Source organism: Physeter macrocephalus, chromosome 5, assembly GCF_002837175.3.
Source record: "Physeter macrocephalus isolate SW-GA chromosome 5, ASM283717v5, whole genome shotgun sequence".
Classification (NCBI taxonomy): Eukaryota; Metazoa; Chordata; class Mammalia; order Artiodactyla; family Physeteridae; genus Physeter; species Physeter macrocephalus.
Genome location: NC_041218.1, coordinates 92,767,545 through 92,787,880, shown reverse-complemented (window position 1 = coordinate 92,787,880; position 20,336 = coordinate 92,767,545). Strand labels below are relative to the sequence as shown.

Below are 20,336 nucleotides of genomic sequence, written 5' to 3'. Positions count from 1 at the left end.
AACCCGGTTCCCCTGCATCGGCAGGCGGACGCGCAACCACTGCGCCACCAGGGAAGCCCTTCAATTTAGTTTTTATGTTCCATGGATTTCAGAACCATTGACTGGTATTTTTAATAGTTTTATTATTTTTATGAAAATGACACATGCACTCTGCAAACAACTCATTTTTTAACTATTAAAGTTTTGTTTTACTATAAGCAAAATGCCTCTAACTTTAGCGAAACTAACACACGCAAACGACCTTTCACTACTGACTATTTGTAAAGCTGTGCTTGGTATTTATGACAATAAAGTACTAAAAAGGGTCCCTGCACCCTACTAGCTTATATCCTGCTTAGGGAGATTGATTTATCTACGACAGGAGTATAAATTATTATCCGTGGTAATACAGAGTGACTGATCGACAGTGTGGGGAAAGGGCATGGGATTTACAAAAAACTGAGGTGTAGCCCAGCTCTACCACTTTTTTCCTGCCACTTATTAACTGTGTGACCTCTTTACATTACTAAGCATTATCAATCTCAACTTTTCTCAGCAGTATAATGTGGCTATTGAGACCTACCTCACAGAGTTGCTGTGATTAAATAAATGCCAGCTGTATAAGAATCACATGAGCAATAAACCTTGAAAAATAGATTGACATATTTGGCTTAAGCTATCAAAAGACATAAGGACGGAGTAGACTAGATAAACATTCACCCTCGCCTATGAATGAGACTAAGCTGTGGTCCTTTGCACACACAATTTCCCTGGAACGCTCCCCCCAAGCCCTGCCACCCTGTGCTTCCTACCTGTTGGCCCGAATGTCACCTCCTGGGAGAGGCATTCTCCCCCATGCCAACAGGTGTCATGAGTAGCTCAGTGAAGAACTGAGTCACCCCACAGATTCTTATTCAGGATGACACCTGAGTGGGGCTTTAGTCCCTAAGAAAGTCTGTGCTGAAGAACACACACCCATAGGGAAACTCTCTGGGTTCAAGCTTTACTCCCCAGACAAGCTGAAGGATTTTGGACCAGTTATTTAACTTCTCTGTGCTTCAGTTTCCTTGTTTACAAAACGGGGATAAAAATAATAACTTACTCAAAAAGTTGATGAGAGGATTACATGGCATATTTTAAATCAAAGAATGTTTACACTACAGTAGGCAGCCACAGCTAGACTGGATGGGGAGGTTTGAGTTAGGGGTAACAGAAAACAGGGTTACAGGGTAACTGAGTCTAAGTTCTTCAGGGCCTTGAGTCGAATATCCATTTAAAATGTATAGAATTTATGATGTTTGATACGTAGGATATTATGACAAAGATGTGCCAGATGCATTAGGAAAAAGAAGGAAGACTAAAGCAAGAGATTACTTAGCCTTGTTACAGCGACCTACGTGTGTTGTAAGTGGTACGGTGCCAATAGAAATAGAAAGGGAAAGCCACAGTGAAAGTCCGCACTAATCCAGCGACAGACTAGATACAGGGCCAAGGTTATTAAGTGTACACATGAATAATTTAATTAACAGGTATGGTTTCTATCAAGAACTCACTACAGTACAACCAAATCTGATTATCACATTACACTGAGTTACTGAATATCAGAAACAAATGTTTCTAATGAAACGAATATGGGTATTACTAAGTATAAGCAAATAAGAAGCAGTATCTTTCTGAAGCAATATGAAATTAAAACGTATTATTTTTATGGTACAGAACAAGAAGTAAATTCTAGCACAGTAATATAATATACCAATGAAAATTTTGAGAAAGCAGTCTGTTAAGATGCATTTTTTATACTTAACTCTTTCAAGAGATATTTTTTTGAATATTAATTCTAAGTTATTCTGCAACATCAACTTTCTTCAACACTTGCCTAAATGATGATTTCAAACAAAAATTACTTGAACAAATACAGCATTCTGGTGAGAAAAAAGTTAAACATCGTTTACAGGGAACTCAATTTATTCCCTCTACCTGCATTTGTATCTTTCACTGGAAATTATTAAGACTAGAAAATGTATAGAAAGTAGGAAACTAACAGATGATCCTTCTATGTCATACACTGTGCTAGGGACCTGAGCTCACTTAATCCTAACAACCACTGTAGGGGGTAGGGCATCCAATGCCCAGTTTATAAATGAAGACACCAAAGCCAGAGTTCGCACACAGCTAGCACACCATGGAGCGCATGGATTCTTACCCACAACTTCAGATGCCAAAGCACAGGAATTTTCCCCTACAATGCCCAGTCTCCTGGGTCTACATAAAAACAAAACATATCACGGATAGCCAAGACAGGGATTCATGAACCAACTAGGTAAACGGAGAAAAGGGGAACAACATTCATCGTTATTATAAAATACCTTTGCAAAACACAACTGGCTATACCTATGAAGGACCTTCATAAACTATGGAGTTTATGCCTTTATTTTATTTCCACAAGAAAGTACTCTTCATGACAGCAGGGAGCTTGTGTATCTTGCTCACCATGGCAATGCCTCAGATCTACAATTAAGAATTTCTAGGGCTTCCCTGGTGGCGCAGTGGTTGGGAGCCCGCCTGCCGATGCAGGGGACACGGGTTCGTGCCCCGGTACGGGAAGATCCCACAGGCCGCGGAGCGGCTGGGCCCGTGAGCCATGGCCGCTGAGCCTGCGCGTCCGGAGCCTGTGCTCCGCAACGGGAGAGGCCACACCAGTGAGAGGCCCGCGTACTGCAAAAAAAAAAAAGAACTTCCAGCACACTGAAGACACTCAATAAATATTTGTTGAATGGCAGTAGTTCCATCTTCGTCAGCAGAATGGAGTATTTGAAAGAGCACAGGGTTGGCAGACAGAAGGTCTGAATTTGAATCCTGTCTTGCACCTCTGTTGCTGTTACCCTGGACAAGGGCTTAACCTCTGTGTATCAGCTTCCTTACCTGTAATGTTAGGACAATACACTACCTGTTCTACAGAGGTGCTTTAAGAATAAAATTAATTACGACATGCAAAGCACTCAGAACAGTTCCTGGCTTACGGTAAGCCCTCAATAAATGGTAGCTATTATGATTATTCAAAGGGTTTCTCAGTGGAATTCCAGGTTCTAATTATATACAAGTTTGTATACAGAATGGACCCATAGCATGGAACTAAAATCCTAACTTTTCAATATAATATATCTTTACCTCATGCATACCACATTTCTAATGCCCTTAGTACTTCTGAAGTTAAAAAGGAAGAATTAAAAAAAAGAAGTCAGTATTTTATGGATGAAAATGGTTTGGGAAGAAAAACCATGAGAAATGGTTTACACAAATGTTCCTTATGTATTTACTTCATTTCTCTGCTAGATTCCCAATCTAAAATTAACCTTAAGTAACAGGATTTGAGTCATCGAAACAATACAACATACTATTTCAGAGCTGCACATGTCCTTAAAAGGCACAAATTAGAACATATACTAATTTCCTATGTATGAAAAAGTGTTTTGCAGTTTTATAAAACTACACTGTGATTATTATTTTAAAAGCCCTGAAGTATATATAATCTCAAAGAACATGAAAATATGATGCAGAAACAAAATGTCATTTCCCTATGCCATTTCTTGCTCTATGGTTTGGATAGAACAATGGTTGCTTGTTATATATACTGACTAGTACATCTGAATCATAATTAATGCCTTTTGTTGGGGTTACGAGGTGCTTCAACCAACAGTTTCTAAATAGATAATTCCTAGTTCTGATCTCTCATTATTCACCTAAAACGGGAAAGCATATTCAACAATGTTCTCTGAAATATACCTAAAATTCAGAGCTGAATTCTGTGTTACAAAATGTGTTTTGACTTGTACTATAATAATAGTTGATATGTGTCAGTTATATTTTAAGAACACAATTAATAATTGATGTTATGATCGAGCAGATTCATTCTAGGAATATAAGGATAGTTCAATATTAGAAAATCTGTTAATACAACTTATCATATCCTTATGTTAAAAGGGAAAAAAACAAATGCTTGTATGAATGCCATGAAGGTATTTGACAAATTCTATTCTTAGTTAAAAAAAAAAAATCTCAGTAGTACTCGTAATGCTACTAGGAAACATTATATTCTTACTATTCTTTAGGAAATGGGTTAAATATTTTACATTGATTATCTCATCAATTAGTTAAGAATACCCCATGAGTTAGGTACTCTTACCAGCACAGAAAATGAACGAAAGTTCAAAGAGACTAAACAACCCTCTCAAGGTCAAGCAGTTAGTGAATGGCAAAGCCCAAATTTGAACCCAAAGCCATCTGACCTCAGAGCTCAAACACTTAAATCAGTAAGGGAAAAAAAAATTTTTTTGAACAGGCAGTTAACAGAAAAATAAATACAAATGGCCAAAATTAATGAAAAGATGCCAAGCCTCACTCATTAATTTTTTTAAATGCCAACTAAAACATACTGATCTATCGAATTGATACAAATTTTAAAATTCTGCAATTATATGTTAAACATAAGATAAGAGTATAAATTAGTATACTACTTTAAAGGGCAATTGGACAATGCCTACACAAACTTCACACGCTCATACCTCTGACTAAGCAATTCCACTTCTAGAAATATATCCAATGGATGTACTTGCACAATCATGCAAAGACACATGTACCTAAAATGTAAACAGCCTGTTATATAAATTTTAATGTATCCATATAATAGAATACCATTCAGTCATTAAAATAAGAATGAGGTACCTCTAGATGTCAGGACATGAAGAGTAGTACAGGGCACACTGTTAAATGAAAAAGGCAATATGCAAAGCTGGATATAATTTTAATTCTAACTAAATATGTATGTGCATAAAAATGTCCAGGAAAGTACTCAAGAAACCATTACCTGTGGTTACCTCCAGGACAATGATTGGAAACAATGGAAGAAACAAGCACCTGTAGTGTTCATTTTATACCCTTTGTACCATCTGACTTTTTACTATGAGCATGTACCAACTTTATAATAAAAAAATCTTTAAATGATATAAAAGGTACATTATGCACTGATTACAGCTATAAAAAACATGGCTACTGATTCACAAAGATTCCATTTTAGAAACATATTAACAGTTGCACTTAATATATAGTGGGAAATGACCTCATCATTAAAAAGGCCAAAAAAACAGAAAACAAGACGCTGACTTATTGTTGCCAAAGATAAGGGAGAGCTGAAAATGATTTCAAATCAACACGGAGAAAATGAACAAACCACCACCTCTCGGCCCTCCCCTCCGTCCATGCCTACCTCCCCTGGTGCTTCTCATCTCACCCTCTCCCTTCTGTCCCCACGGAGCATCTCACATACTGTTTTTAGACTGCTCAGAGTGCTGGACTCAGTGGTTCCTAGTTTATACAAACAGATGTAACTAGGTCTTTTTATTTTCTAGAGGATCCATAATTGCAATAATACAACTCTATAAAGCAAGCAAACATGACTTACTCAGTTCTAAGCACCTTCCTTAGGTATACTTGCATCATTATCTGCTGTTTGATTTGCAGACATCCGAAAAGCATACAGATGGTAGTCATGACAATATAAACTAAATTGATTTTTCCCAATATTAATAGTTTTTTTTCCTTCTCCAGGGAGAAACAAAGAGACATAATAAACCTAACTAAACTGCAAGCAAATCGTTTCCAAAAATGTAGTTAATTCTATGTATAAAAAAGTAGTATCATGGTTTATAATATTTCCAGATACTTATCCATTAATTTGGGTGGCAACACAGTATTTTCAGGTATCTAACTGAAAAGGAAAGGGGATAATACTTAAATTTAGATGGAAATTAATCTGAATCAAGATGTCAAGGGGCAGAGGCAGAGCATAAGTCACACCAGGAACTGCTTTTTATACACTTTGTATAAGGACCACTTTGGAAAAGTTGGTTTTAATAAATGGTAGCATCACATGATACACCAGTTCAGTGTGACGATTTTTTAATAAACCTTTTCTAATACTAAGAAAGAAAAATAAGAAAAAAAATCTGAATCACTCAAACTGATGGCTAAAAGCATCAGAATGTAAACCATTCTGTAATTTTGGGCACAGAAAACCTGACTAACCTTGGCTGTTAGTAAACAACAACAATAAATTAAATGCTTCGTTTGTACGAGTATGTGTAGAAATACAATGCTAGAATGGTACTAGAAACCAATGCTTTTCCTTTACTTTGTTGGAATTTAGTGTATAAAATATATAACATAATTTCAAAATTCAGGATGAAAATTGTAATGGAAATATAGCTAGGAGTTGTTCGATTTAGTGTACTCCTGAATCTTCACAAACAAGGGCATGATTTGGCTGTGAAGTATCCAAGATTTTTATAGTACTACTAGCTTGTGACTTCCATTTAATAAAACTGTTAAAAACTCTGATTTAATTTTAAAGAATAAATTCATCATATTAAAAAAATAAAAACATGACCTTAAGCATGCTAAACTCCTTGTGCCTCAGTTTTCACACCTGTAAAATGGAGACAATAAGAAACCCTCCTTCAAAGATGGTAGCAGTGATTCTCGTGGGTTATCATGGGGAAGGCGGCTAAGAAGCAATGCCTGGCACACAGTCCATCCTGCATATATTTTAGTATCATCATCACCATCTACAATACCTTCACAATTAGATTACGACGGTTCATAACCAAAATAAATGGTCCTTTGAATAAGCTTTTGAGCAACTTCTCGTTAGAGAGATTTATTCTTTGACGAAAGCAAGGGGGAGAGCTTTAGGAATTATAAATTCCTGAAAAACATTCATGACTGTTAAAAACAAGACTACAGGCCCAAAATGGAGTTGCCTCTAATAAGCCTCAGGTCACCAAAGTGAGACTTGACTTAATTACAGTTTCTGCTCTCCCAGAAATTGAATCTTAAATCAGCCAATCAGGAGTTGCCTGGTCAGCCCTAGGGAGGTCATCCGCCTGATAGACCCTGCTACTCCCTAAAGGAAAGGGACCTTGCAATAACCAACTCACTTTTTTCCTAGTGTAACTTCCTTGTTCCCACTCCCTTCTGCCCATAAAACTCTTTCATTTTGGGCAGCTCCTCGGAGCCCCTTTCTATCTGCTAGATGGGACGCTGCCTGATTCAAATCAATTTTTGCTCAAGTAAACTCTTGAAGTGGTTAATATGCCTCAGTTTATCTTTTAACAGGACTCACAGGATGCCTTCAGAATATGTAATGGTCTCTGCCTTTGAATCTCTGTCCAGGATGAGACATACAGGGTGACTCTCCTGCAGCTACAACAACAAACCAAGAGACACCAGTCCCTCTGATTATACAGTTTAACAAGAAGAATCCCTTCTGAAAGATTTAACTAGAGAAAAACTTCAATTTTATTTAACTTCTAATTTAACTGCCTAGGTGATATAACATGAATGTTTATTTTTTTAACCAATAAGAATAAATAAAATAAATAAGTCATAAATAAAATAAATAATAATAAATAAATAATTCTGGATTATAAGCCTTTTCACTATTCTAATTCCCAGAATAGCTCTCAAATTTAAGAAAGTTACTTAAAATAGATTAAATCGTCCCCTTCACGTAAATGTGCTGAAGAAAAGAAAAGCAACGCTATAAGAGGGCCACAAAATCTGAATAAAGTGAAAATACCAAATAAAAAGGTAACTTGAAAGTAGCAGTTTATTTTTAGAAAGCCACAAGAGTTGAAGTTTTCAGTTTCTACAGCAGCTCACCACTCAGCAACCTGTTGAAACTCCGCTGTGAAAAGAACCCTACAGCATGAAAGCCATGTACATTTTCTGGAGCACTTTGCGTCTGGTACCCTATTTATGTTATGCAATGAGCATATCAAACTACCTGCATCTGTTCTTAAATGGGAGCTATAACTGAGAATTCTGCTTTAAAATATCTAAGTAGAGGGTCAGTTCCACCTTTTTTGATGAAGGTCAGTAAAGATGATAACATGCTTAATTCCATGAAACATGTATAATGATACAATTATTTAAGCTGTTTAGTCTTTCAAATGAAAGGCTCCTCTTTTCTACCATCCTGAAAACAATATACCATTAATCTATATTTTCATTTTTTAGCAATTTGATTATACAATCTTATGTAAAACAACAACAAAATCAATGTTCTCTGATTTTAATAATGCAAGACTGAAGATAGGAAAAAATGCTGGTGGTGGTGAAACCCGCTTATTACTTGGATACGTTCTGTGGTTTTTAACTGTACCATTAATTTTCAGAAAACGTGATCAAATGATTAGCTAGACACTGTTGGCCTCACAGAGTCTCAGAATCCAATGACAGTAACATTCTCCAGTAATCAGCTCTGAGAAGCAGCTGGTTCAATCTGATTAAGGGGGGGGAAGGGAGGGCTGTACATACACCCATTTAAAATTAAAGGTTAAATGTTAAAAAGCAGATCATACAGCTTATAATTTAGGGAAGACTGAAGTTGCTTTTCCATTTTTATCTAAAAAGCTGAAGGATGGGGCTTCCCTGGTGGCGCAGTGGTTGGGAGTCCACCTGCCGATGCAGGGGACACGGGTTCGTGCCCCTGTCCAGCCGCGGAGCGGCTGGGCCCATGAGCCATGGCCGCTGGACCTGTGCGTCCAGAGCCTGTGCTCCGCAGCGGGAGAGGCCACAACAGTGAGAGGCCCGCGTACCACAAAAAAAAAAAAAAAAAAAAAAAAAAATCTAAAGGATGTTACATTTAAGAGAAATCTCTCCCATCTCCCCACAAATATCAATACAGTGTTAATTAAGTTAATCCAAATTTGAAGTAAGGGAATTACCTATAAGAGATACACTGAATCATGCACTTTGGCCAATTAGAATTAAGAGGGAGAGATTATAGGAGAAAATGTCATAGATACTAATATTGTGGCATTTTCATTAGATTAAAATTTGACAAATTGAGCCTAACGATATACAAAAGTTTATTTAGCACTTGCGTGTCAGCATTGTGCTTAAAAAAAAAAAAACAGCAAGAAAGCTTTGCCTACATCTCTTCATGAAATACAACAATCCATTTTTACAGAAGAGGGTTTAAGTAAGCTGACCAAGTTCATAGAGCTAAACAATGATGCAACTAAAAATCCTAAACTACGTCTGTTGGCCTCTGGCCCAGCCAGTGCAAAACATGTTGTAGGCTCTCATTGAATATTGGATCAATAAATGGAAGACTGGCCATTCCAAGCTCTTCGCTTCTACACCTCCTGCCTTCCGTACTCATGGTAAACATCAGAAGGTTACGTTTCTCTCACTGGGAACCTGATAGAGTTAGCCTTAAAGAAAGTTTAGTTAAACAAGCATTCACAGTGAATAAACTATAACCGAAACACCCTCCATCCAACTCTGCCCTCTCTGCTCTGTCATCCTTGGTCATCCACAAGATGCAAGACCCTCCAGACAACCACCTTTCCCTAATTTCATCTCCACACTTTAAGCTTCCCCACTGGTCCTGGAAGGCAGGGCATGTTTACTGCTGCTCTACCCAGCGCCCAGCACTGTGTCTCGTGGTGCTAACTGCTCAATAAATATCTGCTCAACAGCTGACCTGTGGGACACCCCCCTGCCCCCCTCCACTGTAAGAATACCGCCACTCTCAGAAGGTCCCACCCCCTACACACAGTGGGATCCGCATGATAGTGAGGGGTGCCCCTGGCTCCCCACTCTGGCATCCAGACCAGACGTGGTATTCCTCGCCGATGCCCTGCTCCCCTTAGATTTGTGGCATTCAGGTACTCTCCAGACCGGCATCTAGCTCTGTCTTCTTTCCACTCCAGTTTTGCCAGCATCACAGAACACATCAATGTCCATGCCCACCCTCAATTTTCTTTTTAATTCCTTGACTCCAATAAAGCTTCATCCAATATCCACTTTAGCAGTCTCACCCCGCAACTAATACACGCTGGTCATGACTCCTCTGGAATCTTAAACCCCGTTATAATACATCTGGCCAATTCTTCCCATTTTTCTAGGATGCCCATTTCCTTACTTTCCATTCTTTTTTTTTCTTTGACTTCATCCAGAAATGCCCTTTTCCCTCAGTTCGTTAATTAGGATGCTCACGGTTTAGTAGAGGGAAAGAGACACGAGAACAATCACGGTATCAAACGATGTGTAATAGTAAGAGCAGCATGGATGCATACTCTATTCACAGATGGCATCCAGAAAGAAAGAAAGAGTGCTGAGTGGTGGGGAACATGGTGCGGGGTGAGTTGTCCCAAGGCCAGACAAGCGAAGCCCGTGAAGCGTTCCCAACGTGAGGAGGCACATGGATGCCGGAAGCAGAGGTAAGGACACGCGTGCCACGAACCTGAGGCCGGCCCGGCCTGCCCCTCCCTTCCCCCGCACACCAGCATCCTACCTGTCCAAGGGCACCACTCACATTGCAGTCTGCTCTTACAAAATGCCCAAGTGGTAAAATATGGTTTTTGGTTTTGTTTTAATCATCAGTTCCTTTAGATAAACGTGCATTTTCCCTTTATAAAGCTTCTTATGAGAACTTTCATGTCTCATACAGATCACACCGAGGTCATGTCACCTAAATCTCAGTGTATACAGTGAGACAAGTCCAGAGAGCGGGAGCAGCTAATAGTAATAGTTGTACTATTACAACTGGTACAGCGATGTGTCACCACCGCGGCAATTTCACTACCGTTTACAAAAGGAAGGGCCTGAAGTGGACTGGGGGAGAAGGGGCAGGAGGAACTGGTCCTTCACACAGAGAGTTTGCAGAGCAGTGACCTCCACTCTGATCTCACTTAGAGGATGGCTGCGATAAGTTCAATGTCCACTCTCTCTCCTCCTGTCCGTTTCATAGGCAGTGTCCAGGGACTGGGGCACACAAGGGGCTGAGAAGGCTGCACAGGCCTCCGTGCCATCTTTCAAATCCCTCCACATCTGCTGGTCTGAGGACACTGTAGGAGCAGAGGAGACGTCCTGCCCAGCCCCAATCTGTAGATCAAGGTTTTACTACTGCCTCTCTCTTTCCTTCCCCAGGGGTCTCTGAGAGAACTTTGGAGAAAATGCAATAAAGCTCAAGAGATCATCTCCCACTGACCTTGAGACAGTGCATCAGCATTCCTGAGCCTAACAAAAAAGAACCAGAGACTGAACACTTGCCGTGCAGCCCACTGGGCTCTGTCTCACGCTGCATGCCAGAAGCACTAGTCAGCTAGTACTGCCAGAGAGGAAGGAGACAGGAAGAGGCTGAGGGTGCCAAGGGAGTAGCACTTGCTCTGCTCACCTGCTCTGACTTGTGATGAATCCCAGGGGAGGGTCTGTTTTAACAGGAGCCTGGGGACAGAAAGAGAACAGGGATGGAGGTGTCTGGAACCACTCCCCCCGCCAAAGAGCCCCGGGACCTGTGCTGTGGCCTCTCAGAGGCCCTCTCCAGGTGCACCTCTCTGCCCAGCGTGGGCACCTCTGCTTTCACCCAGCTGCCTCAGTGGAACTGTCTGACTCTTGATCTCAGCCCCACTCGGGGTGTCATCTTTCTAAAGAATTCTCTGTGTCAAGCTTTGCAGTCCACGAGCTACTTCTGACCCCCCTCAAATCCAGTCCAGGCTCCTGGAGCCCCCTGCCCGTCTAGGAGACCCATGTGGACAACAGGCTGAGAGTGTGAATCTAAGCTGGGGAGAATACAGTGTGAAGTGGTTTTCATGGATTATCTTCTGTTTAATCACTACAATCATTCTGTGAGACAGGTATTATCTCCATGTTCTACCTGGAGAAACAAGGCAACTAAGACCAACAGACACACACACACACACACACACACACACTTTTACTAAGTGGATATGTGAGTAGCACAGCAAATACTCCAACCTAGGTCTCTGAATCCAGAGCCTATACTGCCTCCCCTGATAAGAGAGATGCTAACATTTTGAAGCAATGGTTAAGTTAAAGGCAAAAATAACTCCTGGCCTTCAGCCGCTGCTGTCCATGGCCTTGGGCATCTGCTTACTCCAGGCCACAGGTGACTGATGGCAGAGGTCAAGGGCAGAGCAGCATACTATGAAAAAGGACTTATAGTAAAAATAGCCCTACTAGTGATAAAACACAAATACTCTTATCTTCCTGCTGAAACCCATGTCATAAGCCTTAAAGACCAGCTCATATGGCACCCCTTCTGTGAGCCCCATGCCCGGGAACAACTATACATTTTCTCCTTTTCACTTTGTGGATACTGTGTTATTTAGCACACTCTGAGTCATAGCCAGCTTCCCTGCTAGACTCTGAACTTCCTAAGGGCCCTATCTCACTCTTCTTGCATCCCTAGCACTGTATCTGGCACGAAGTAAAGAATCAGTAAACGTCTGCCGAACAGATTAGTAAATGAATTAAAGTAGTATTCTCCTGGAATGCATTATCTAATGTTGGTGATTACCAAGCTTGAAATGAGCTTCTAATAACAAAATATAAATGTAAATATATTCATCCTAGCAAACTGGTTTGAAAATAGGAGAATGACCTCTGGGAAAAAATAATTTGGGGGTTAAAAACTCTTGTCAAATAACTTTAAAATAAAAACAACGAATACCAAGTCTACAAAATCTTTCCAAAACGAAACAGAAGGAAGCATATGTGCCCTGAATCAAGGAAGCATATGTTCCCTGAATCAGATTCAAGACAAGATCTGAACTTCTGCGATTTTACTACTTTTCTTGGGGACTTCAGCAGTCTCTAATCAATTTCTGTCTGGGGTGATTTTACTGAGTTTTTAATGTGCCATTTTACACAGTGGGTGTGTGAGATTCAAAGAGTTAATTTCACCTCTGAATTATTCTAAATGCTAGTTTAGGGAAAATTAGAAGATTTTAGATCTGTTAAAAATATACCATAAAATTCAATGCTCATGTTAAGGCTAAAAATTGAAGAGTGGCTAATTATCTACATGTGAAAAGAAAATTAGTCAATTCATAATTTGGAGCTCCATTTTCACTTCTATTATAAGAAATAATGACATATTAGAGCAAGTACAGCAGTCCGTGAAAGCAATACATGGCAATCAGTGGGGCATCGTGACCAGACAGTGGACATGCCCATACAATGTAAGAACTCATAACAGGTGATAACCGGGAACTGCCCCACTGTTGGGGATAACAGTCAGAGCTCTAAAAAGGCAGATTTCAAAATTTCAGGGAGCCATTTTGTGAAAGACAATGAGAGCGGAGTCATGACAATTAAATGCAATATAAAATCCTTGGATGAGCTTGAACGGAGAGAGAGAGAGAGAGAGAGAGAGAGAGAGAGAGAGAGAGAGAGAGAGAGAGAGAGGGAGGACACAGCAAGACAACTGAGGAACTGGACTCCAGACTATAGATTAGATAACAGCATCGTATCAAAGTTAAATTCCCTGCACATTATATTATTCAGAAAATGTCCTTGTTCTTAGGAGACATGCATGAGGTATTTAGGATTCCTAAAAGGTTCAGTTAAAAAACTAAAAGTGTGTGTCAGCGCATGTGCAAGGAAGGAAAGAAAAGAGCACACAAATGTGGCAAAATAATAACAGCTGGGAAATCTAGATAAAGGTGTTCATTGAACTATTCCTCAAACTTTTCTATAAGCTTGATTTTTTTCAAAATAAAATCCTGAGATTAAAAATAATTCAGAGAGAGGTCTGACCTCCTGAGAACGCACCGGCTCAAAATTAATGGGTCATTTCAATTTGTTTTTCAATTCAGAGCCAAAACCACAGAGGAAAATCATTATACTCTTTTTTTAAAAAAACTTTAATGTACAAACAATAAAAAGAGAGGCCCATATTAAAGGATGAACATCAAATAGTGTTATGACTCTTTAAGGCCTTTTTATGACAGACTAAGACACAGAGTTGAGCATTTTATTGTTTTGTTTTGTCTTAAACTATGTTCAAGAGGGCTGACCAGTAACATTTTTGAGAGCCTAGACACTCTGCTTTATAAAAACCATCTAACTTAACCATCGTAACAAAAGTGAATACAGCTGCTGTGATCCCAAAATGAAAGAAAATGAAAATAAGGAAGAAACACTCAATGAGGTAAATAACTTACAAGCAAATTTACACAGTAAATGGGTGGTTTGAACTCAGGTCTGTATAACTCTACATCCTAGGGTCTTTCCCATATAATATACTAGATGAACAACAAAGCAACAGAATTGTTGTTTGGTTAAAGTTTTACTCTTCAAAGATTTATTCAGCTACTACTTCTACTACTACCAATAATTTTTAGTAATAATTACAACAATAAATGGTACGTTTCCCATTTTTCCACCAAAAAGAATAATCTTCCAAAACAGAAAGTCCATAATAAGCTCTAAGAGAAATTAAATGCAAAACTGTCAGTGTTAATTCTATCAAAACTCTAAAATAGATTATGTATATGACTTCTGTGTATTTAAAAAGACATAAGAAGTGATTACTCAGAGTATAAATGGATTAAAAAAGAACAAAAGCAGTATTTTTCTCTTGTTTAACAATAGGATTATGGGGTAGTGTAAAGTTATGGATGATCATACTGCAATATATAAATGTATCAAATCAACATGCTGTATACCTTAAACACACACAATGTTACACGTCAATTATATCTCAATAAAAATATAAGTAAACAAACAAGCAAACAAAGGTTATGGGGTGCTGTCAGGAAGATACCAGAGATACATTTACCTGGATTTCAAAAAACATCTGACAAAATGAAGCAACTGACAAAGGATTAACCTCCAAAATTTACAAGCAGCTCATGCAGCTCAATATCAAAAAAACAAACAACCCAATCCAAAAATGGGCAGAAGACTTAAACAGACATTTCTCCAGAGAAGGTATACAGATTGTCAACAAACACATGAAAGAATGCTCAACATCATTAATCATTAGAGAAATGCAAATCAAAACTACAATGAGATATCACCTTACACCGGTCAGAATGGCCATCATCAAAAAATCTACAAACAATAAATGCTGGAGAGGGTGTGGAGAAAAGGGAACCCTCTTGCACTGTTGGTGGGAATGTAAATTGATACAGCCATTATGGAGAACAGTATGGAGGTTCCTTAAAAAACTAAAAATAGAACTACCATATGACGCAGCAATCTCACTACTGGGCATATATCCTGAGAAAACCATAATTCAAAAAGAGTCATGTACCACAGTGTTCATTGCAGCACTATTTACAATAGCCAGGACATGGAAGCAACCTAAGTGTCCATCAGCAGATGAATGGATAAAGAAGATGTGGCACATATATACAATGGAATATTACTCAGCCATAAAAAGACACGAAATTGAGTTATTTGTAGTAAGGCAGATGGACCTAGAGTCTGTCATACAGAGTGAAGTAAGTCAGAAAGAGAAAAACAAATACCGTACGCTAACACACATATGAATGTAAAAAAAAAAAAATGGTTCTGATGAACCTAGGGGCAGAACAGGAATAAAGACGCAGACGTAGAGAATGGACTTGAGACCACGGGGTGGGGAAGGGTAAGCTGGGATGAAGTGAGAGAGTGGCATGGACATATATACACTACCAGATGTAAAACCGATAGCTAGTGGGAAGCAGCTGCATAGCACAGGGAGATCAGCTCGGTGCTTTGTGACCACCTAGAGGGGCAGGATAGGGAGGGCGGGAGGGAGGGAGATGCAAGAGGGAGGAGATATGGGGATATATGTATAGGTATAGCTGATTCATTTTGTTATAAAGCAGAAACTAACACACCATTATAAAGCAATTATACTCCAATAAAGATGTTAAAAAAAAATCTGACAGTTTCATCATTATAAGTTTTGTAGAACTTATCCTATCTACCCTATAAGGCAAGACCCTACTCTTCCAAATGCCCACCTGTTTTTATCCATTAATCACACTCCACTATATGCCTTTCATTCCTGAACCAAGTGGAAAACTAACTTATGAAACTCTGAAACCGTGACAAACTCTTAAAATTCTAGGAATGAATTTTGTTTGAAAATACTGAGTGAAACTGATTCCTTTTACTTATAGAAATAAAAACCAACAGGTTTGTGGGCAGGCACTGAAAACACAGGAGGAGAGTTTAGCAGAAACAGTGTTATTTATAAAAATGATCTGAAATTATGTATTTGTTAAACACATCCTTAATATAAACATTGCTCTAATCCTCATAAACCATAAAAAAGAAAAAGGTATAAAAGGGAGAAATGTTTTGTTTGAAGTATTCAGGTTGAAATATTTACTTTTTTTTTTTTTTTTTTTTTTTTTGCGGTACGCAGGCCTCTCACTGTCGTGGCCTCTCCCGTTGTGGAGCACAGACTCCGGACATGCAGGCTCAGCGGCCATGGCTCATGGGCCCAGCCGCTCTGCCGCATGTGGGATCTTCCCAGACCAGGGCACGAACCCATGTCCCCTGCATCGGCAGGCAGACTCTCAACCACTGCACCACCAGGGAAGACCAAAATATTTACTTTTGATAGGTGTGGTATGAATATCAAAAGCCAAAACCTCAAAGATATAGGAAACTCAGGCAAATTAGGAATATACCATAACACACTATTTTTAAATTTTCATTCAGTCAAAAGTGATTGAATACCTAGCACTACACATAGTATATTTATTGTTATAATGTATACATACAGTACTTATTGTTGTAATTATTATTAAAAAATAGACTAGTAAGGGGCTTCCCTGGTGGCACAGAGGTTAAGAATCCACCTGTCAATGCAGGGTACACAGGTTCAATCCCTGTCCGGGAAGATCCCACATGCTGTGGAGCAACTAAGCCCCTGCTCCACAACTGCTGAGCCTGTGCTCTAGAGCCTGCACGCCACAACTACTGAAGGCCGGGCACCGAGAGCCCGTGCTCTGCAACAAGAGAAGCCACCGCAATGAGAAGCCCACACCGCAGCAAAGAGTCGCCCCCGCTTGCAGCAACTAGAGAAAGCTCCCACGCAACAGGGAAGACCCAATGCAGCCAAAAATAAATAAATAAAATAAATTTTAAAAAAAATAGACGAGTAAGAAATAAATCTTGTATCAAGAAGTAAACTCTTGTATCCTACATTTCTGGTTGACTTATTTTTTTTCCCTTAAATTAGAGGTATCACATTACAAATTTAAAGTTACAATTTACTTCTGAAAAAAAGTATTTCTGAATTAAAACTTCATCAAAAAGATATCCTAAGAAATATTTTTAATTATCAGACATGAATTTCCCTATTTTAAGTAGATACCTATTTTTTTATGCTCAGGAAATGCTACTTCAAAAGAAATTGAAGTCTACTACTGCATTCAATTACTTTTTGCCACTAGATTAAATTAACAAAGAGAACTGTAGAATTTCCTGCCCAAGATGTCTTCAGACAGCTTCTGCTTTCTTTGTCAAAAAAGTTTTAGACAAAGACCATTGTTCTTTTTATCCAAGGCAGTAAATACAATTTTATTTCCCTTGCCTGAAAGACTGAAAATGTGTATAAAATGCTTACCACAGTGCCTGACCCATCAGGGGTATTCCATAAGTCAGTTCTCTTTTCCTTCCAATAATTAATGTCAAAATTCATTCTCATAGTGCTTTCCAGCATGTTATATTATTAGGGTAACAATATTTACACCTTTTAAGGCTTTTACAACATGACTCCTGGACGTGATATCATTTCATTTTTCTTTAAATCAAACTGCTCCCTGTTGTTTTCACTGGCATTTCCTATTGCCTGTCACTTGGAATAAATGCAACATTTGACTCGGATGTGTATTTCTTTGAATGTGTATTTCTTTGCCGGCATTCTAGCTTGTCTACATTTCCAGCCAATCTTGCTGAGATACACTGGACACAGATTTAGCAGTGGTGGTGGGGAGTGAAATAAGGGTGTTTCAAAACGAACCTATATCCTAGAGCCCCTGATCCTTCAACTGATGCTAAGTATACTGAACAACAAATATTAATGGAATTTGCCCAGAAATAAATGTCTCATGTCAGTTTGAGGCAGAAAGGGAGACAAGTTATTCTAAGAGTCTTAACTATGTTCCTACAGAAAGAATCTTACATAACGGAGACAAGATATCACACTACTGATTCTGTCTTACTGTTCCTCTCTGTTTCCACCACTGCTCATGAAAGACTACATATTACACCAGAATACGATCACTCTTGATAGCTCTACTCTGGGATAAAGTCTGATTGATGCCTTACTGATATAAACATCATCTCTCACTCCATGAAAGGTATTATAATCTACACTTCGTTTTCAACATTAAAAAGAGATATGCCTCAACATTACAAAAAGCTCAGGAGGATAAAGTAGATACCATCACAATACAGCATATTATCCTAATCCCTGTCTTTTTCCTTATAGACCTGGTCACCACATAATAAGAGTAAATTATACCAGTAACTGCTGACAAATTAAAAATAAAACTCAATCTTAAAACACATTTAATAATATAGCACAGATGGAAATTAGGTAATTCTATGAAACAAATGACTCATTTGTATTATATAAATGTCAAAGATGATCTGTTTGAAATTATTTCTTGTGTTTTTCAACCAAAAAACTCTAGTTATATATAAAAGAAAGTCATTTTCTCAAACCAAACATGGTAGTACTTCACTTGTCCTCTATCTTTAGAGAAGAAGGTATTTCACAGAAGTGCATTTTCCAAACAATAGTTTATCCTTTTCAGCGCCCAAACTCATTTAGGATAGAAATGCTTTCAACTGTGTACTATACTTCCCCACCAATGTAATGTAGGTGGTGCACAGTATAGTGAACCAAATTTAAGCACCTGTCAATGGTTAAGGTCACCCTCACTGTGAATATGCAGAAGGTTACTGTGATATCTCTAAGACAGCAATAGTCCCTGGGGCATGAACAAATATAAAGCAGTTTGCTCCTATTCTGAATAGGACCCCATGATGACAAGGTCTTACATCGGAGTGTTATGAGTTTTCCTGTCCTTTATTAAAAACTCTCCATCCCTCTCCCTGTTTCTAGAGTGTCCTTTACCCAAGTTCTAAATTACTGCTTCTAATCTGTGACTGGCAAACCAGATAACCATGTAGATAATAATTTATCAAGAGCAGAAATAAACAAATTGGGGTAAGAGTCTCCATACATTAGCCTCAGTGCACAGTGTGATTTTAAGTTTAGCCACTAAGTGTGTATTTCCAATTATTTCCTAGTTCTTGATTTTATCAGATGGTTGTGTTTTCTGGGAAAATGACTGACAAATAAGTTACTACTCTATAGCAATTATTCCTTTCATACCTTCTTATCCAATCCATTTTTAAAATGTCACCATTAGTGAGCAAAATCCATCATCAGACTTACCTGAGGCACGCCTCGTAAATCGGTTTATTACTGGAGCTGAAAGAGAAAAGTGGAATAATATGATTAGATAAAATTTTAATTTATCCAAAACCCTGAAAAGGACCTAAATTGTTAAGTGATCCCATAAATTAAATAGGAGAAAGATATGAATGAATAAATAATGCAAGAAGAAAAACCATTAATATATGAAAATTAAATGTTTAAATTCACTAGTAGCCAAAGAAATATAAATTAATATAAATATTTCACCTGTTAAATTAGTCCCCCCAACACACTTTAAATGAAAATCCCTAGTTATGTGTGGCTGAAACTACTTAACTGGGACAGTGCCAATCTATATAATATTTTTGTAAACAATTTGGCAATTACATCTAGTGCCATAAAAGGTGTGTCTCCTTTAAGAGAGTAAATCTACTTTTAAGAGATTTATCCTAAAGAAATATTACTAGAGAAGGAAAAAGATACACACGTGTGCACACACACACACACATCTATTCAACAGCATCATTTTTACAGTGAAAATATTTGGAAACAAAACTAAAAATGCTCACATATACTGATATCATTATTAGGTAAAGGATGGTATATTTGTGGTTTTGACAATTTTTGTGCAACCCAAAGGTCTATGATATGCAAATCTATCTGTGGAAGGCTGCAATTTCAGGCTGGTGTATGGGAGTGCACTGCTCAGCTGGTAAGCCCACCCTTGGCCCACTCCCTGCATTCAACTTAGCTCTGTTGTTGCTTCTTGGTTTTGCTTATAGATATCTTACAGTTACCTCAAGACATTAGGTTTTTAAAAACTTTATTTCTTGAGAGAAGCAGGTAAGTTTACAGTTCATATTACATACAGAAAGGACATCATGTATTACACTGTATATTTTAGTAGCAGGATGTCATGGGTCTACTATGATACTTTTTAATACTTCAATACTTTTTTTTTTTTTTTTTTTTTTTTTGGTGGTATGCGGGCCTCCCTCTGCTGTGGCCTCTCCCGTTGCGGAGCACAGGCTCCGGACGCGCAGGCCCAGCGGCCATGGCTCACGGGCCCAGCCGCTCCGCGGCATGTGGGATC

The 20,336-nt window shown here is 38.6% G+C and overlaps 1 protein-coding gene across 1 annotated transcript in view; it reads right to left on the bottom strand.

Annotated features, from left to right (window-relative positions):
- The window catches only part of PRKAR2B (protein kinase cAMP-dependent type II regulatory subunit beta), a 142,184-nt gene that overhangs the window by 68,139 nt on the left and 53,709 nt on the right, over positions 1-20,336 (bottom strand). The window contains exon 2 of the mRNA XM_024115970.3: positions 19,262-19,297. Within this exon, the coding sequence (XP_023971738.1) occupies positions 19,262-19,297 (36 nt within the window). The remainder of the gene's footprint in view (positions 1-19,261; positions 19,298-20,336) is intronic.